Below are 15,328 nucleotides of genomic sequence, written 5' to 3' on the forward strand. Positions count from 1 at the left end.
AACCCAACTTTTGTCCCCATGTTTGATTCGGATCTCATGTCCGCGATATCTCTTTGTAACTCCGACTCAAGGCTCAACCGTGCTCTGGGGCTACTCTTTTGACCTTGCCTTTGTCTCTTTGCCTTTCGTCCCCGTGAAGGGGCTCATCCCATTCCGCGGGCTCGACCGGGTTGCTCGCCCGGTTGGGGCTCTCATCGTGCCCATGTATCTCTAACATCTCGATCCGCGGAGGGCTCATCCCACTCAGCGGGCTCGACCGGATAATGTTGGGGCTCTCTCATTGCCCCATGTATCTCTAACATCTCTAATACTTCCCACTCCGCCGGGTCTCGACCGGTTGTCGCCGTTAGGGCTCTCTCATTGCCCCATGTATCTCTAGCGCCTCGATCCGCGGAGGGCTCTCCCACCAGCGGGTCTCGACCGGTTGCCGCCGGTTGGGGCTTTCCCATTGCCCCATGTATCTCTAGCGTCTACGATCCGCGGAGGCTCATCCCACTCCACGGGCTCGACCGGTTGTCGCCGGTTAGGGCTCTCTCGTTGCCCCATGTATCTCTAGCATCTCGATCCGCGGAGGGCTCATCCCACTCCCCTAAATCTTGCCTTGTTGGGGCTCTCTTATTGCCCCTGTGTATCTCTAGCATCACCGATCCGCGGAGGCTCATCCCACTCCCGGTTTGCTTTCGGGTTGTTCGCGAGGGCTCATCCCCCGCCATCTCTCTTTCGAGAGTGGAGTCTAGTGAGGGCAACTTCGGCTTTCCCCATGTTTGATTCGGATGTCATCTCTCTTCATCCCCGTTGTCTCTCGCCAGAGTGGAGTCGATGAGGGGCAACTTCGGCTTGCCCCATGTTTGATTCGGATCTCCCCGCCCCGCATATCCTATCCCGCCGAGACTTCGACACGCCGTCCGGGATGCTTTGCCCCGCCCCACACGCCACCAAGCTTTGGACCGAGGGTCCGCAGAACCCCTTTTCGGATAGCCCCACGACATATCCGCGAAGTGTCTTCTCGAACCCCCCGCTCTCCTTCGAATGCCCCACGACATATCCGCCATCTCGGTCTTCTACCCCCCTCTCGCTCTCCTTTGGAATGTGCATCCGGGAACTCCGGCCATGGAGGGCCCCATTCCCTGGCTTTATAGGTGAGATGGATCCATCTCTCAATACTAGCTCAATCTCCACTCTGTTTCGCGGTACAGCGGATCTTTCTCTTTCTCTGTAACCTGCTGCGGTGTATGCCTCTCTACGTTTTTTGTAATCATCATTACCAGACAACACTACCAGTCAGTCGCACCACTCATAGCCACCATCATAACTGACATGAGCATTCACTACAAGGATCACCAATGCCGAGCAATTAACCTCCACAACCGATCATATACCGAAACACACCAATCGAACAAACACCATGCACCCAGCCAGAGCACCGTCATCATAATCAGTACAGGCACACCAACAATTCATCTCGTCTCGTCTTCTCCGATCACATAATAACAGCCCGCGCTTAACGCATCCTACACTCCTGTGTGCAATAATAAAGACGTCCTCTTTTTCCACCTCTGGTCCTTGGAGGTGATATGAAAGCTAATGCTTCCCGCACTACCTGATTCAAAATAGCTGTACTTAGTCTTCTCGACCTTTCTTTCTCCACAATACTAGCAGCAGCAATGACCTCTTCAACACTGCAGCCAATCATTGCAGTGGAATAAACTATCGGTGTCCAATTAAGACTCTGAAGCTTCTCCTCGACATCCTCTTCATATCACTGCCACCACAAGCTATGTTCTCTGCGCTTGGTCCTGCAATGCATCACTAACCAAAACCTGCAATCTCCTAATCTCGCCTTCAACACGAAGATGGAGTTGATTATCATTTTCAAGATTCTCCTGCAAACGAGCAACTTCATTTTGCAAGTTAAATTTCTCAAGCTCATACTGTGTAACTTTCTCCAAGGATTTCTCCTAGTTGCAAGAGAGAAGCTCCCTTTCATTTGTTACACCTTGAAGAGCCACCTCAAGATCAGATACTTTCGTACATGACTGTTCCAAGTCCGCAGTTAGTGATCCACAATAACTTTCAAAATTCTCAATCTTTTTTCTAAGAGAATCTATATCATTATGAGCCTCAGAAAGTGCACTTCCCAACCATTGTACCTTTCTTCTGTCTCCATGGACCGCAATTGCAAAGGCATGTCCATCCTGTCCAAGACCTCCTCCCACCTTTTGGAGCTCCTCCATTTTTCTTTTCAAGTCCTCTAACCCAGGATTTGAGATAGGGTAGACATCATCTTTCCAGCCATCATTAACCACAAAACCAGTCTCGGAATACAAATTCCCCCCAGCAGAATTTTTCTGATCCCAATCAGTCGTCGGGAAGGAACTCCTAGGAACTGACCTCGCCCGCCACTCAATCTTTTCAATTATATCTCCAGAATGAAAATGCTCAGGCAATTCTATTTGTTCCAAAACCTCCTCAATCCTCTGAAGAATAGAATCTTTAAGAAGAAACGAATCTCGTAATGCAGTGGCAGAGTTCCGAATGTATGAAAGCTCAGATTCCAAAGCTTCAACACGTTCACCTGCCTCTGAATAGGCTTTTAGTTTGGTTTCAACATCCTGAAGTCTAGTGTCTTTAAAGTGCACCTCCTGTGAGCACCTCTCAAGTTCAGATGACATCTCCGAGAGAGACTGCTTTAGATTATCTCGCTGCACAACCAAGCCTTTTCCTTTCGCAACAGCAATGCTAAGCTTCTCCCTGACAGAAGATACCCTCTTCTCAGATTGCTCAAGTTCAACTCCTTTGGTCTGTAACTCAGAACGAAGAGCTTCTACAGTATGCTCCATCTTTCCCAAACTTTCTCTGAAGATGTGATTTTCAGCTTCCTGTTGAGAACTCAAGGAACTTAACTGGTGCACCTTCGCTTGTAATTCACTATTTTCCATCTCCTTCAGTTCAAACTCTTCCCTACAAAAGCTGTTTTGTGATCTAGCTTCGGTGTATTTCTGAACAAGAGAAGCAATCAAAGATTCCAGATATGAGACTGACGGATTATCGGAGTCGACGTCCATGTCATTCAACTGTACTACAGCCCTGACATCTTCCACCAACTTAAGGAAGGATTTTGAATCAACACTATTCTTCCTCAGTTCTGCAACATCTTGTGTTATATCAATCAACTTGAACTCCAGCTCAGCATTTGCCGACTTAATTAGCAAGCTCTCGCCAAGCAGCTCTCTCATTCGATTCAAGAGGTATATGAAGTTACCAGGATGTAGGAGATCAAACAAATTTTCTTCTTTCGCATCCAACCCATTCACTTGGGCATCTTCACATACGCTAAGTGTTAACTGTTTAAGCTCACTATAAATCAGTCCCAGTATTTCCAAAGCTAGTCCATTCCTTACATGCAAGTCGGAGAATTTCTCATTTAGTGATTTGAAAGAACTGTGCATCTTCATGAGACCTTTGGACGCTGTTCCAAGTTTCTGCTGCAGATCCTCAATCATTTTGGTTGCAGCATTAACTGAATCAGTAACAAGGCTGCCCACATTTACAATATCCACAATAGTATTCCAACTCGAAACATTCCTAACAGGCATCAGTTCAAAAACCTCTTTCGCCTACCCATACTACCCACATTTTATAAATCCAGCTATCATAGTATTCCAACAAATAACATCTTTATCAACAATCTTATCAAACACCCAACGTCCATAACTCGACAAATCACAAGCACAATACATATCTATCAAAGCAGCTTCTTTTCAAAGACAACCCATTTTAAAACAAGTCCATGCAACTCTTTTGCCAATGTGGATCTTTCCAAAAGTAGAAACCGATCTTAAAACAAACCGGAAAAGTAAAAGAATCACAAGTAACAAAACGATACCTCATTAGTGTATAAAGTCAATGCATCTTGATGGAAGTGTAAATGAGTAGCCTTTAATCGTCGCGATTGTAAAAAAGAAGAGTTTGGGGTGATGGAGTTTATCGAAAAAGGTGACGCGAGCATAGTTCATGGTATTGGAAACGAGCGACATAAGAAGAGTTGACCCGAAGACAAGGTCGCTTTGTGTTAAACCAGTTTTGATGATTTGGAAGTGTATAGCCGTTCTTCTTGGTTGGGTTTGGGTTTTGGGGTTGGAGAGATGATAGTGTTGGAATTGGTGGAGATGATAAGCAAGACATTTTTCTACGAGTGTCTTCAATGTACTCCTGTTAACTTCCGTCTTCTCTCTGTTACGCTTCTCTGGAAAGGTCCCACCTTTCTCTGGTTTTTCTAAACCCCAAACCCCAAATAGCAATCGCGACCACATTTTTTCTCACCCCCATCTCTCTACTCATCGAGTCCCCACAGACGGCGCCATTTGTCGCACCACAATACCGCGACCTCGCTCTCTTTTAGATCGGCCGCACCAATTAGGTTGCTTTACGCACCTTTCGATCAAGCCGCCGTTCAGTTCATCTCTCACTCCTCACCTCTCTCGCCTCCATTCTCAGCCCCTCTCTCTATCTCCCCTCCTCTTCCTTTTTATATCCCTCTCTTAGGGTTACTCATCGGACATAGTTTGATCCACGGGCCTATTTTAAGGCCCAATGCACACTATGGTTTGGGCCTTATCTCTTGGCCCAGTACTTATGTGATACATCCCTGAATATGGCTACTACAGGCAGAACGTTTGATATTCTCTTTGTTAGTCATGAAGGCCGGAAAATTACATTTCAAGTTTTTACAATGGTAGTTGGTGCTTGAAGAGTCTTTTGATTTTTTTTTCTTCATTTCAGGTTTCTGAGGAATATAAGTTGACTGCAGATACACTCTATCTCTCTGTTTATCTGATTGACCGTTTTCTTTCTCAAAGCTACATTGAAAGGCAACTACTTCAGTTGCTAGGCATTACTTGCATGCTAATTGCCTCGTAAGTTTTCTTGTTTTCATTTCTCTATCATAATTATAATTTTGAAAGTGACTGGCGCTCAAACTCATCTAGTCAGCTGTAGGCGCATCAGTATGTGTAGTTGTGTTTGTGTACAATTTTTGTTTCAATATCTCAGTATTGTGATATAGATAAATGGAAGGCGCATCAGTATGTGTAGTTGTGTTTGTGTACAATTTTTGTTTCAATATCTTAGTATTGTGATATAGATAAATGAAATTGAAACTTTTCAAAGCAGTGGTATTTAGGTAGAAAAGGTTAAACATCTAGTTTCTAGAATCACTCTAAATAGTTATGGACATGCATCAAGATTTTTACTGATACAAAGTTTGTAAGATTTTGGATACTATGGAACATTGTCCCTCCATCTCTAGGAAAGTTCTGTCAGACCCCATGTTGTATGCCATGTTTCAGACACATATGTACAAGTGTACTACTTCAGTGAGATTTGTTTCTTTGTTGATCAGACACTTTGGGCATGGACATGTCACAAACGTATCTGTGCCATTGCTAATGTAGGTATGATGTGATTAAGAAAAAGTATTAAATTTGGAGCACCCAACTCAAAACCTATTGGCAATGAGTGGAGTGGCCCCAGGAGCTTATATATTACGAAGTAAGGCTTCAAATGCTCTGCATAGGAACCATACATCGCAACAAAAGTCCTATTAATATAAATTTGTTTTGGGGAGATAAGAATAACACCTATTCTCATGGAAATTAGAATGTAATCCTAAATGGCATTATTATATACAATTGACTTTCTTTTATCTTCGATCTTATGCACATAGATTAATCTACATGCTTATTTTTTTGTTAAAAGGTACTTCTTGAAGCGTCTCTCTCTCTCTCTCTCTTTACTATGATTAAACCTAAATGTTTCCATAGTTGATCTTAGATGTATCCTGTCTTGTGTTATTTGCACCTTTTTAGGGCACATAAAATTTAATAGTGAACTTATTTGAATTGGATTATTTGTACTATTGAACTATTTGACTTATTGTATTATATGTGTTTTCTTGTTTGTGTGCCATAAAGAAAGTATGAAGAAGTTTGTGCACCCCACGTGGAAGAGTTTTGCTTCATCACAGACAACACTTACACAACACCGAGAGGTATCTCGTCATTAATTGAACTTCATAAATTTGAGTTAAATATGCCTAAAATACTTCATAGTTCGATTAATTCTATCTATGTTGATCATTGTTGAGATTATTAATTTCAACATATACTTGTCTCCACGTTAGTGTAGAAATTAGTTGTTTTTGTGCATTTACTTGTCTTTCTTGTTTGCATAATTAATTTTGGCTATTAAGGAGTACTCATCATTGGGAATTCGGTTTCCACATGTGTCCTGATGGATTTGGTTGAGTTGTGAGATTGAAACTAGGATAATATTGTTTCCGCGTGGATTGATGGCTTTAAGACTAAAACATCTTTATGTATTTTGACGGCTTGATGGGACGAAATATGTAATGTATCAATTGATGATGGAGTCATTAGGGGTGATAGTTGCTCTTATCCCGAGGTGTTGAGTTTGAAATCATTATGTGAAGCCAAACCCCGCCATATCCGAAGTTCGGGCTATCTCTCTTTACAAGGCAAGTTAGGCCACATTTCCATTCTTATTCCTTAGAGTTATTGATGCATGAGCATGGAATAAATAATTAATTAGTAGTTTCTATTTTATTTGGTTTTCTAATTCAATTAGGAATAGGACTTAGGATAGTTTCCTATTTGGTTTCCAATTAGGTTTAGTAGTTGTTTTCTTATATAAAGGCATTTAGGCCTTCATTGTTAGGAGATTATTATTGATTATTAATTCTTTGTGAATTGTTCTTCATGTTTGAAGGTTTAAACCCTAGATTTAGGTGTTTGATTTATTAAATCTTATTGATGTTCATCCATTGTTGAAGCTTCTGCCAACAAGATACATCAGTTATCCCTTTGACTTTTCCATTAAAGTCCTTTTGAACTGTCAAAAAATGCCTCTTTTGTCTATCTTCGTCGGTCATATGTGTGTTGCTTTTATAATACCTCAAAAACCAAAGCAACATAATATCACAACTCTTGCCCAAACCTAGTCTAGGCATGGAAATTGTATGCTTAAATGCCAAATTCGATCAAAATTGAGGCTGAGTCCCCTTAAGTTTTGTTAAATTGTCAATTTCTCCATAAGCTCGAACTTATGTGAAAGGTCAATTCTATTAATATATTAGAGTAGGCTCTGGGATACTCATATATGTCAACACTCCCCCTCCGGTGACACACATTTGGAAATACACAGTAAGGATCGACATTTTCACCGGCCGGGCCGAGAGTGGAAATGCACAGGTAAAAGGACTTGACATCTTCACCTGATAGGAGTTGAACCCGAGACTTCTCAGAAACTAGAGGCTCTGATACCATTTTAAATTGCCAATTTCTCCATAAGCTCGAACTTATGTGAAGGGTCAATTCTATTAATATATTAGAGTAGGCTCGGGGACACTCATATATGTCAACAAGTTTCAAGTCCTCACACCTAGATGAACATGAATTCAGGAGGATGGCAACTGAAAGACAGTGAAAAATTTGCTTCATACATGATTGGATGAAGGGATAGGATTCATTCAACATATCCAAGACATTTTCTGGATTCTTACTGTTCATCCACTAATCTATAGCTGTGTACTTTTTGTCGGACCGTTAACTTTGCATTTTTATTTTAACCACATTGTCCTGAATCTAAATTGGCGAGAGGATTATTGGTTTTCAATCGAAATGTCTCCAACATGTGTTTATTGAAGTACATTTGCAATTTGGTCTAGGAATATCTTTGTTTGTGTAAATTAGGGTGGTACGAGTGTGTTATGCTAGAAAATGATTTAACGAATGATCAGGTTATTCTCGAATTTTACTAAAATGAAATCATTAAGTTCCACTCTTGATCATTGTCACCAAGTACGGTACGGGTTTAAAACGGTGTATTTGAAAAAAACTTAGTTCGTGTTTTAAACGGAACGTCTCGGGAAAAAAACGGAAAAAAAAAGTGTAAAAAAACGTGGGGCATAAAAAACGGGTTTAAAACGGTAAAACGGGTTTAAAACGTATAATACGTACAATACGTAAAAGAAACGGTAAAAACCGATGATAAAGAATATAATAGATAAAGAATTTGATTTTTTTATAAGAGTGGAAAAAAGAATTGACACATAAAATAAAAATAAAAATAATAAAAATGAAAGAAAATTCAAATACATGAAAGTATCAAATTATCATTACTCATCCAAATACTAGAAGTTTTAGATTAAGTACCAAAACACGACTCTAAATAAGATACTACTAATTACCAACCATAATGGCATAATCAAGTTCTACAAATAAGTTAATAATTTTAAAATTTATAATTAATTATTAATAGTCCAAAACAAAATAAAACTGTCTCAATAAGTCAATCTAACGCCCACTCTTCAAAAAGGTAAACTCCAAAACCCCTTTTTCTTCTTTGTGTTTTCTTTTAGATTAAAAAAATAAAATAAAGTTTTAAACGGGAGATTTTCAAAATCTCGGGTTTTAAACGTTTTTTAAGTTTAAAACGCGTTTAAAACGGGTTTTTTTTAAAAAACCCAGGTTTTAAATGGAACCAGACGCCTTGCCAATATCTTGGGTTTGAAACGCGTTTTTTTCAAAAAAACGCCGAACTTGGTGACAATGCTCTTGATATTCTACTCTGTAAGTGATGCCTATTCTCAACAATATGACCATCTTCATCAGCAATACGTATACTACAAATATCAACCTTCACCATCAGCATTATCCCACCATTATCCATCAATATTGATTTTCAAAACCTGATGTTACCATTGTGTCTGCAATCTAAAGTTTGGGAGGATTTATACAATACAGTAATACACCAATAGTCTAGAATAGTCTACATACTTAAAATGCATACTATGAACTTCAACTTTTTGAAATCCGGATAAAGATGCATTCAAGAAGTCGACTGTAAGGTTTACTTGACTTAACTTATACACATTTTCATGCAGTTTTTACACAAATTCAAGGAAACTGCTTTCACTGATGCTGTGTTATTTCGTTTATGCATAGTACTTGATGCAGTGATTTGCGGTCTTTGTTCTTGGGGCTATAATACATTTTCTCATATTTGTTTAATGGAGGTAACACTCTCAGTAATCAAATTTTCAGGTACTGAAAATGGAAAGTCGAGTGTTGAATTTTTTGGGGTTTCATTTATCAGTGCCAACGGTTAGAACCTTTCTCAGGTGAGGATAGTAATTTCAAGATCGTCTGTTAACTGGTTTTGGGTATTGTGTTGTCACTGTGTCTATCATTGACACTTCTTCCTCTAATCTTTCCCCATAGGAGATATCTCCCATCAAAGCAGCAAATGTGTCTACGCCCAAGGTATCTAATTAGACTTCAGTATATCTGCCATCAAGAGCGAACTAGTCTCTCTCTCTCTCTCTCTCTCTCGGGATAATATGTTTTGACACTCACTTGATCTGTTGTGCAGGCCCCAGTTCTTGAGCTAAAGTTTCTGGCATGTTATTTAGCAGAACTTACTTTACTTGATTATGGGTTCTTGAGGTTCCTTCCTTCTTTGATAGCTGCGTCTGCTGTATTCCTTGCCACATGGACACTAGATCAATCAGGCCACCCATGGGTCTGCTTTCTTTCCCTTCTCACTCTTTCTTGTTTTTTTTTGTCCATCTGTTGTTTCATTCCATTTTGTTTTGTTGTTTAGCCTTTATATCCACCAGAACAGCACTCATTTGATACTTAATGCAGAATCCAACTCTTGAGTACTATACTAGTTACAAGGCATCAGATTTAAAAGCTGGAGTTTTTGCACTCCATGATCTGCAGATGAACACTAATGGTTGTGTACTGAATGCTGTACGTGACAAGTACAGGCAGGATAAGGTACAATATATGAGATATCTTATTATAGGTCTTTAGTTTACTAATATTTGAATGTAAAAGTGAAACTCGATTATGCATTTTTTTTTCCAACTACTTCTTTCATGGGATAGCATATATTAATCTTCTTATGGTTTCCAATGTGGCAGTTTAAAAGTGTGGCAGATTTGTCATCCCCAAAGCCAGTAGAAACCCTTTTTTGATATCAACAATACCAATTTTTTCTTGGAAGACTCTTATCTGATTGTTATTCAAGGGAAGTTTCTTGAGGGTGGTACTTGTTTATAAGGATGGCTCTGACGACTGGCCTTTCTTTCTTTCTCAGTTGTTCATGACTTTTGCCCTGTTTTGTTTTTGTTTGCTATTGTTGTAGTGTCTGTATTGGGTTCCGGCTCTCCCCAGCCGGTCTTATAAATATGAGTTTTGAGTGAAAGGAGGAATGCTTAAATAGCTAACTTTTATTTAAGCTTTCATTTCCCATGTAAAGTGCCGTTGAACAGCAGCAGAGTTCAATTTGCTGGCTTGTAAGTTGTAACAGGGAATGTAACTATGTGAAGAGCATTTTTTTCGTGCCAGATACTTACATTAATTATGTATACAGTTAAACTGTTCATGTGGTACATATTATTTTTTACTAGGGTATGCCCGTGCCGTACGGCACTGATATGGAGTCTTGCGGCACTACCTCTGTAGAAGCAGCCTAGTACCCTTTCCCTTTTGATTGTATTATACTGGCTATTATTCCATTCATGGTCAAGAATGAATATGACACTAACTTGAACCACCTGAGGGGTAATTTGGACATAACCTCCCCATTATTTGACGACTTTCCAAGACAGTATGTCAAGGAAGAGTTCACCTTTCGCAACAAAAAAAAGGAAAGTTAACAGACATCATAATATTGCTGCACACATTAACAAAGAAGTTGTATATCAACCGTCTTCTTGACATGTTTTACTCAATAACACATTCAACAGTTATCACCAATGAAATTTCAGTAAAACCTTTCAAGTCAGATCAACCTGTTACATAAATAGAGATTGGTGACTTCTAGAGGTACACAAGAACGTAGGATTCCTGGAATAAAACTACATCTAAATGTCCTCGAGTAGACTTATTTGTAGAAATCGAAATCGTGTCCGATTTCTTAACATTCATCCTCAGATCCCTTCTCGAAATCCTTGGGAAGAATTACATATCGATTCTTGGGCAAAGATGCATACCGACTTCTTGACAAATGGCCATAATCTATGTGGAAAAGTGAAGTGTCATCGGTGATGATATAAATCGTAATGATAAGATAGAGCCAAAACAACGGCGAGGATCTCTCGTGAAAGTATGTCAAGCTAGAAAGCAAACCAACATACACAGACCCTTGAATATATTAGGTGAAAGACTTGCATACAAGACAATGCAGGTACTACTGATCAATACAGAAGATACCACTAAGAAACTTAAAGAAAAGTGATTCACTGAATAAATTAAAGGTGGTTAAGAGCTCTCTTAATGGTACAAGAACACAATCCATTCCACACCCCTTCATTGAGTTACGCATGGCTATTGCCCATTTCTTAAGCTAAGTCTATTCATGAGTTCCCTGATATCCGTAAGTTACTGGATATCCAAGTGAAAAATTCATTAAAGATAACATTCACATTTGGATTCCTAATGTTGTGGTTACAAAGTCTCCTACCAGTGTCCAAATACAAAAACAAATACGTACTTCGTACTTTGGAAACCATTTCACAACACATTTTCAACACACACACACACACCCATAGAAGATGACAACTATCTCTGACATGTTCATCCAGAAGTTGCAACGGTATTTAAAATAAATATATATACATGTATTTCATTGGATGACATGTTCATCCAGATGAATTATCAATTAAAAAAATAGTGTATTCTAAAAATCATTGGAAAAACATTTCCAACTAAAAGAGTACTTCATAATTTCAGATCATAAAAAGAAAAACTCAAATATAAACAACCAAACAAAGCTCAAATCAACGAAAACCTAATCATAAAACAAATGAAATTACATGTAGCAACACGAGACACAACATTTGCACCAGCTGACATTTCTCCTTGTATGTAAAACACAGTGCAGAACTATGGCATAGAGAATTACACACGTACACAAAGTATGACATTTTGATAATCTGCGTATGACATTTTGATAATCATGAACCAAGTCTTAGATGGAAAAACAAACTGCATTGCATACCAGCTTTCGCCTGTTCATCTGCCAGTGTTGAAGCTGTTCAAGGGGACTTTTCCACCTTCTCCCATTTTGAGCATCTCTACCAGAACCATCTATATCCATTGATTCATTCAGATTTTCATCATCCATGGGCTCGTTTTCGTTTAGAGTTGATAGAGTTCTACAGTCAATAGGTTTGCAAATACCAAAATCAGATAGCTTCATGTGACCATGCTTGTCCAACAAAAGGTTGTCAGGCTTGATATCTTTGAAAAAGATAGTTGTAATTGAAATTTAAAATTAAAAAAACTAAAAAGAAAAAATAAATACAAAAAAATAAAATTAAAATTCTAAAGTCGAAAGTCGAATAACACAATTGTAACTTAATATAATATAGTGGGTTTTCGTAACCTCATCGTTCATCATGTTCCCAACATGGAAGCTTGATTAGCACATCAACAAAAGATGACTAACCTGTGAATATAGTTGTGTGTATGAATGAACTCTATGGCCAGGACACTTTAAGCAATATAGAATCTCGCCACACTTTCAGTTAAGGTGTCTTCCCTCATTCGTAGGGTCATCATGTCACCACCAGGCAAATATTCCATTATCTTGAAAAGAATAATGGAGTTTCACAATGTAGTGCCTTCCAACTTCAGCAAGCAAGTTCCTCTAAGCTCTAACATGTTCAACCTATCATACAAATAGAATATCTTTCAAAATGATAACCAGATGGGAAATAAAAATTACACATAACATAAAAATAAAAAACAATCATACCCTCTTCTTCTTTTTCTTTCTTCCATTCTTTCTTTTCATTCTTGGATGCTTACAGGGATCAAAATCTCTGACTACCGAGTGGGGATTTTCATTCACCTCAGGACATCATCTTAGTGCTTAATATGCTGCCCCGACCAGCCAACACACGCAAAGCATTGGGAATGACTTGTGAAAAGTCAGTGACAGTGTGCCTAGATGGTGAACTTGTGAAGTGTCAATTCCCGACCAGCCAACACACGCAATAAATAATTTCTTATGTTTATGCAGGATGAATTTTGTTAAACTTGGAAAAAATTTAGTTTGAAAGTGAAGAAACTTCATGAAGACAGAACTGGAGGTCCGGCACCAAGGGAGCCTGGAGAGTTTCCAAAGCTGGAGGAGAGTTTCTACGCTAATCCGTACCCAGGATGTATATGTGAAACAACATAAGAAGTTAAGTAAAGACTGCAATTACACGCTTTGTAATTTTTAGTGATGGCTCAGGCCTTGCTCAAAGTCGAGGATTACAGCAGTTCTCGCGTTGCTGCAAAGCTCGTCTGACGATATACTTCAAGATTAATAGCCAAAGAAACATCAATAATTTCCATCCGATAAGTATTTATTACCAAAAAGAATATCAGATGCTTTGGGCAGTTTGGGGGCCATTCTAATTCTCCATTGATTTCTAACAAAATAGATAGTAATAAATACAAAAACTTGCGCACACACCTTTTTGTGCCAACTGTATCAATTTCATCGATAAAAACAATAGAAGGCGAAAGATCATCCGTGACTCTAAAGAGTGCCCTCACTAATTTTGGACCTTCTCCTAAGTACTTTTGAATCAATTCACTCCCAACAACACGCAAGAAAGTTGCCGATGTTGAGTTTGCTACTGTCTGAGGAACAAAAAACAAACTTCCATGTCAGCACATGCCAATAGTCTAATACCTAATACATATATCTGGAAAATGGAAACAACTAAATTGTATTAATAGACGTGAAGAAAGAGCAAATGGAAAAAGTGAAATGCCCCACTCAAAGAGGACGCCCAAACATATGATAATACAGTACTCCAAGCTATAAACAATGTATTGATAGCTATAAACAATTCTCATAACTATAAACAATTCTCATTGCTATAAACAATGTATTGATTCACATGCTTCTAAGGGAAACCTACATCCCCCTAAAACCAAATCTTAAAAACAACACTTTCTTTTTAGCGAAACATTGACTGGAGTTAACATTATCCTCAAGCAGGAATAAACTTACAGGTTCTGGTCGAGAAACGGTATTTCGAGATCCCGTAGCTTTGTAGAGTTCACAAAACTTCGGTCATCGGAGTTCCATAATGATGTCTAACTCTTAAAAATGTGGGAGTGACGGCGGCAGGAAGGATAGCATCCATAGTTTGTTTGAAAAATAAGATCCAGTAGATCCGAGTGTTAGGGCGTAAGGAAGTATACTAAAATCAAATTGCAGAGTAAAATTCAGGAAGATAAAGACTTTTATTGAACAATTGCTGTTATATATACCGTCAAAATACTACACCTATTTATGTGTCTGAACATTCTTGGATTGCTGTTTTAGTGTTATAGGATTAAGTTATTTAATTACATTCTTGGATTGCTGTTATATATACGGCCAAAATACTACACCTATCTTCCTGAATATTAATGTGTCTTATTATTAATTAATGTGTCTGAACATTAAAACGGCCTATCAATGTCTGAACGTTGATAACAGAAGCTATTAACACCTTGGCTCCAATGTCTGAACGTTGATAACATAAGCTATTAAAACGGCCTATCAAGATATTAATGTGTCTAACATTGCTTTTGAACTTCAACACACTTGATAACGAAACAGCATGACCACCACTTAAGCAAATAAAATGTTAGAATCATCGAAAAGCAACAGAAATTTCAGCTGTTTGGCTCCAAGAACCAACCAACTTGAACAAGTCATAATACAACCAAACTCCTAGATTAAACTTCAAAAAATCATTGAGTGGGTATGAATATGACAAACCTTTAGATTCGCTTAAACAGGTAGACCCAAGAAAGGCGTAGATCGCAAAGACGCAGACTCTCCCTTCTCGCAAAAGTTTTGTTGAAGCAGAGAGAAGAGTGAAAGTGTTGAACAAAGTGGCATTTCGGGAAACCTATAAACAAGTAATATGGATCAAGAATAGACGCTTTGGAAAACAAAGAACTCTTGACCGGGCGGGAAGAATAGGGTATTGATGTTTTGTTTGAAGATGAGGAAAAGATCCAGTAGATCCGAGTGTTAGGGCGTAAGAAAGCATACTTTTTGGGATTGGCTTATTTTGCCATGTCACAACTTAGAAAAGACAATAGTAACCACTGGATGGAGGCCCTGCGGGCCCCACACCATTGTGTTTTATTAGATAGATGAGACAATGAACTGCTCTCCTCTCTCACACACACACAACACTGACACACACACACAAGTGAAATTTTTTGGTTTTTCGTCGTTT

At 38.8% G+C, this 15,328-nt stretch overlaps 1 protein-coding gene and 1 long non-coding RNA gene across 4 annotated transcripts; one reads left to right on the forward strand and one right to left on the reverse strand.

The window, feature by feature from the left end:
• Window positions 1-4,654: 4,654 nt before the first annotated feature.
• On the forward strand, window positions 4,655-10,284 carry LOC147510809 (cyclin-A2-4-like). Its single transcript, XM_086598253.1, has 8 exons — window positions 4,655-4,735; window positions 4,783-4,916; window positions 5,309-5,375; window positions 8,963-9,094; window positions 9,300-9,341; window positions 9,451-9,600; window positions 9,726-9,860; window positions 10,231-10,284. The coding sequence occupies exons 1-8, from the start codon at window positions 4,655-4,657 to the stop codon at window positions 10,282-10,284; spliced, it is 795 nt and encodes a 264-aa protein (XP_086454379.1).
• A 474-nt stretch (window positions 10,285-10,758) lies between these two features.
• LOC147510810 (uncharacterized) lies at window positions 10,759-15,057 on the reverse strand. 3 transcript variants are annotated; one of them, XR_015219023.1, is made up of 7 exons: window positions 14,860-15,057; window positions 14,101-14,192; window positions 13,555-13,724; window positions 12,847-13,037; window positions 12,538-12,759; window positions 12,088-12,244; window positions 10,759-11,105 (listed from the first exon to the last, which is right to left on the reverse strand). It is a non-coding gene; the product is annotated as an uncharacterized LOC147510810 (long non-coding RNA). The 3 variants fall into 3 exon arrangements; XR_015219024.1 differs by having other exon boundaries at window positions 12,847-13,393; XR_015219025.1 differs by lacking the exon at window positions 14,101-14,192.
• Window positions 15,058-15,328: the final 271 nt, after the last annotated feature.

This window comes from Coptis chinensis, chromosome 3 (genome assembly GCF_015680905.1).
Source record: "Coptis chinensis isolate HL-2020 chromosome 3, ASM1568090v1, whole genome shotgun sequence".
Lineage (NCBI taxonomy): Eukaryota > Viridiplantae > Streptophyta > Magnoliopsida > Ranunculales > Ranunculaceae > Coptis > Coptis chinensis.